The 5041-nt window shown below is 37.0% G+C and overlaps 1 protein-coding gene across 1 annotated transcript in view; it reads right to left on the bottom strand.

Moving 5' to 3' along the window:
• The window catches only part of KIF21A (kinesin family member 21A), a gene marked incomplete at its 3' end in the record, with an annotated part of 55835 nt that overhangs the window by 2450 nt on the left and 48344 nt on the right, over positions 1 to 5041 (bottom strand). Inside the window, exons 31-32 of the mRNA XM_009708374.1 lie at positions 3756 to 3794; positions 1575 to 1711 (exon numbers count right to left, since the gene is read on the bottom strand). Coding sequence (XP_009706676.1) covers positions 1575 to 1711; positions 3756 to 3794 — 176 coding nt within the window. The remainder of the gene's footprint in view (positions 1 to 1574; positions 1712 to 3755; positions 3795 to 5041) is intronic.

Raw genomic sequence — 5041 nt, 5'->3', positions numbered from 1 at the left:
CCTGAATTGGCACTGGCTGCTGGTGTTATGTGATGTCAGTGAGCTGAGACTTCCTGCTTCAGCAAGAATTTCCAAAATATTTAACCATATTCAATTAAACAGCTGTCTACATTTTTGAGTACAAGTGTATTTTATAAACTTTTTCCCTCCAAAAATATATACAGCAAAAAATTCTTCCCTAAGTATGGGAAACTAGCATATGACTTGAAAAAGCAAATATTTACAACATCTGCAAGCATCCATATGTTCAAAACCAAAAAACTACACCAAAACTTTAGAACACAAATCTAGATGTAAAAAAAGCACCTTTTTTCCCCCCCACATAGCCACTAAATTAAAAAAATCTCGATACTGAACGACTAAGCAACATTTACAGAAACTAAACATGTGTCCTTTTTTGCATTTGTATACACTTACACAAATGCTGAAACATTGGCTTATAAGTTTTAAGACAAAAGTTTGCCAATTAACTGTAAGTGTGCATCTCAGTATTTTTAACAGCCAGCTAGTAGAACAGCCATAGGAACCATACCTGAATATTAGCAGTGGAAGACTGCTGATGGGGTTATCTCTGTGTTAAATTAGGGATAAAAAGGATGCCCTGAAATTTCAGAGTTTATTCATTATGTGAACTAGTGAAAAGGAGAGTGTCCCTGTCAGTAGGTGTTAACTTTTTCCCAGCCACCACTCTAGTTCACATTAGCTTTGATACTTCAAGAAAAGAAAAAAAAAATAAAAAAATCAGATTATCACACAGGTTGTATTTGGGAAAAAGAGTCTGCCATAGTTTCAGCTGCACAACTAAGAATATAGCAAGTCCTTTACCATACGTGCCTTATATGAAAAGGCCCAGAGATAAAGTAGAACATGCAAAAATCACTTTTTGAGTGATATTAAAAAGGGTGTTCATGAAAAATAACCATAACATCTGGCTATGTTATCCTCAAGCCAAACTGAATGATTACAATGGAAAGTCACCAAAAACAGGAGGAAAATGTTTTCTTCCAAAACCCTGTTTCTACCAGCTTGAAGAGTTTATAGACTGGCTGCACCATCCAGCAAGGAACTTAGTGACTACTAAAAATCCAGCCTCTTCCATATCAGCCATATAACCCTCATACCCACAAGGGACGGGCAATGAGATGTACTGAGGAAGTGGCAAATGTCCTTAGCTCTGTTCGAAGAATCAATTATGGCATGAAGACTCCATTCAAACTCTGTAGGTAGCACAGCCAAAGATGTCCTAATTCCCACCTCTACCCTGAGGCTATTATGTTGCATTGCACATCATGTGTGCACATTACCATGGTTGGTTCCATCATATCACTCAACAAATGTTAATGTTATTAATGATAGTTTTTTTTTCCACTACAAATAAACAGCCAAATACTACACGTTGGAGTTAAAAACCTGTAGATAATTACTGCAAATCCTTCTTCAGCTTATGTTGCAAAATGGAATCTCACAATTTTCCGCTGTGTTTACAGCACTAAGCGCAAACTGAGAATTTTGTAATACCCCAAGTTGTCAAAGCAACCTCTGTAGGCAGCACAGATGCATGGAGCTTGCCCAACCTTTAGATCCAGTGAAGAGAAGATCATCAGTTGCATCAACACAAAGCACAGCCTTGGTATGTCCTTCAGCTGTATAGATACACTGAAGTGGGGATGATCGGATGCATTTTGAAGCAGGGAATGGGTTAATTATCCCCCTAAAGAAAAAAGAAGAGAATGTGAGTTGGGCATAGTAATAGACACAGATAATAGTAATTTATTTAAATGTAGGTAAAAAGATTAATCTAATTTTCTTACATGTGAGGGCAGAACAGCTGAATGCCTTTCACAAACTACATATGGATTTTTACTATTTAGCTTCAAAAAATGTCAACTCTGGGCTATCAGTTAAAGGAAATCACGTACAAAAACAAACAAATGAAAAGAAGACAAGATGCTGAATGTTGGGTACATGGGAAAGTCTGCATAATGCTGAAAAAAACCAGGATGCTTAAAGCTCCTGGATGCCTAGGACCAACCTTAAGACTGCAAATTGCATAAAGACATCTTAGTCTAAATAGCGAGTCTGAAAAATGGAGCGAATGTAATGTACACTGCCAGTTCCAAACTCGGCAGGCATTTCACCTCAACTGCCTTCTACAGGCAGGCTTGGAGAACTGCTGATAACTTGTGTGCCTGAGGAAGGTTCCTACTGCACCCCATACCCAACGCCACACTTGTACTCAAATGGCTAAAAGGGAGTATGGCTGGAGTACAGACACCCCAGAGGAATCTTCCTGGGGATTTGTAGCTAGTTCAGTGGTGATGTCAAAAGACTAACTCAGCCTGAAAAAAAAAAAAAAAAAAAAAAAATAATCACAGTTCATCACCAAGCAAAAATTATTAGCAGTCTAAAATCCCATGCCTACAACTGCACACACACATGGACCCCACCAATTTCAGGGAAGTGTAGAAAAGCCTCAAGGTAATGCCTAAAAACATGCACCACAATGCTGTGACCTGACCAGCTTGCAGTTAAGACTCACTGTCATGCTCTTCTGGGGATTACACACATAACTGTGAGGAAAAGGAACTAAGTCGTAGCCCCATCTCAAAAAAAAAAAAAAAAAAAAATAGTGTCAGATGCTTTAGGAAAATGTAAAAATTCCATAATATTGCCCAGAAGCTTGCTACAGGAAGGAAAAAGTCCTTCATGATACTGCCTAACTTTGTGACAATTAGCTGGTTTATCTAGTAGAGTCTTAGAAATTACTATTTTATACATTTTTACTGCTCAGGACATATTCATTCATATAATTCATTACTCCTCCACAATCCTTTTATAGATTTTACTAATATTAATATTGCCTTAAATTGTTTGACCGTAACTCCCTCATTTTGGAAAGACATCCACCTTTCAATCTGCACCTTTTTATGTTTTCAAGAATACACAAACAATTTATTTTATTATTAATTTAGGGTTCTATGCTTTTGTTGTCTAACATCACACAAAACTAATATGGTTTTCTCTGTAGCATTCCCCAGTGGGTCATGCTGCTTCTAGACTGAGTTATTCCTACTGTTGTTCTCACCCACTCGTTCCCTTGATAAGCCATGTAAAATACATGTCCCAGAGCTATTTATCTACTTATGTGCAGTGTTGAAATCTACAGATAAAAAATGCTACAACAGCTACAACGACCAGACAAAGCCACCACCACAGTATTATTAGCCCTTTGGCTGCCCTTTTCTTGGTAAACTAATTTTCCACTGAGTTCCAAAATCCTAAGCCACAGCTAGGAACATGAACGAGGACATTTCTTTCATCTCTTAAGCCACTGTGCATTCTGCCAGAAAGACACAATAAAAAACCACCTATTTACACTGGGATTTAATTTTTAGTGACCAAAGCATACAACAAGAAAAACAAAAAGAAAGAGAGCAGCATATAAAACCTAAGAAAATGTCTGCTCCTCTTTTTTTTAAAGAAAACAAAGAGAGAAAGAATACAGCTAAGGAAAGGTTTACACCATATTTTGTTTAAAAAGAAAAAAACCTAACATGCTCAAAGACAATAAAAAAACCCTAAAAAGGAGAAGGGGAGACATGCTTGACCAAAATTTCAGATTTTTAAACTTCCAGCAAAAGCAAAAACAGATATAATGCATAAGTATCAGGAAAATTCATGCAGCAAAATGAAATTTCCTAAGAACTGGAATAACTTCAGTGAGAGATGACAAGAAAACAGAAAAGAGAGAGTACCTGTGTACCTCCGACAGAGAGGAATCACTTTCATCAGACCTACAATCAACAGTGATGGAATTGTGAGGAGAAAGAATATAGGTATCAGCAAAGTAACGCCTCCATATGAGAAGAATAAACAGCAGCATGGCCAATTCAGAAAAGCAATGCAAATCCACATACAGTACGCAGCATTGCTCAGGGTATACTTTAAACCCATGATAATATGGGGGGGCAGGGGGGTACGGTACAATAATCTTAAAATATTTTAACCTCTGTAACATACTGCTTGTTGAAAATATCAAAAGGAAAAAAAGATTTTGAGCATGAATGCCTGTTAAGTGTAGAAGAAACATGTAAAGTGTTAAGCATAAAAATAGAAACAATAAATATATTGATAGCCCACCAAAATAAGAACAGCAGTTTGCGAACGATCCTAAGTTCAAAATTCTTCACTTCTCATTTTCAAAAACATTTAAAAATAGAAAACAAAAAAATATACAACAAGAAGTCCCCCCCAGATGTGAATGTTTGCAGTATGTCTTAAGATGTCCTTCATTTTCAACTCAAATCAAACAGATTCAGCAGTTTCAATTCGACTTCAAAGTCAGTCCAGAGGAAATGAAAAGGGTTAGGTGGGAGTTAGCAATAAGAGAAAGGTAACATATCTAAGATAAAGAAGCTACAAGCACAGTTAAACTACTGAAAGCCTTGCAAGCTACTGTTTGGTATGTGGTGACTCTGTAGAACACTAAAAAAAGGCCAAAGTTTTATAACAAACGTTAGTGTAAACAGACAAGAGCAATTTCGTGTCTTGCTACAGTCAGAACTAAAGGTTTTTTCTAAGTTTGAGTTGCAGTTCCTAGGCACTGCATGGCACTAATACCAGTACTAAAACCTGCAAGGATTTTGCTCAAGTGAAGTCCACTGCAATTTGGAGTAAGGCTCCTAACAGATGACTAACATGCAAGGAAACTGAGCTCTATTTCTTCTAAAGAAGGTATGAATATCATCTCTTCCTTCAGATCACCTCCTAAAGTCAGTCTGTTCAATAACTTGGATAATCGCTAAACAACTGTGTTCTAGCCATTTCAACATCCCATCCTCTGGGGTGCTGTTGTGACAGCAGTTGGAGAAATACTGGAGTACCCGAATAACTGTCAAAAGCATTATTTCCTAAATTGTCAGCTAAATCCTACTTTCAAGCGTAAACATGCACACAAATACACATACATCTAAGAATTCTACTGTTCTTTTCTATTTTGGGTTTAAAACTACAAATACCAGTCACAGCCTGAAAAACAGGA

This window comes from Cariama cristata, unplaced genomic scaffold (assembly GCF_000690535.1).
Source record: "Cariama cristata isolate BGI_N322 unplaced genomic scaffold, ASM69053v1 scaffold13939, whole genome shotgun sequence".
NCBI lineage: Eukaryota > Metazoa > Chordata > Aves > Cariamiformes > Cariamidae > Cariama > Cariama cristata.
Note: the sequence above shows the minus strand (reverse complement) of the source record. Positions and strands in the feature narration are given on the sequence as shown.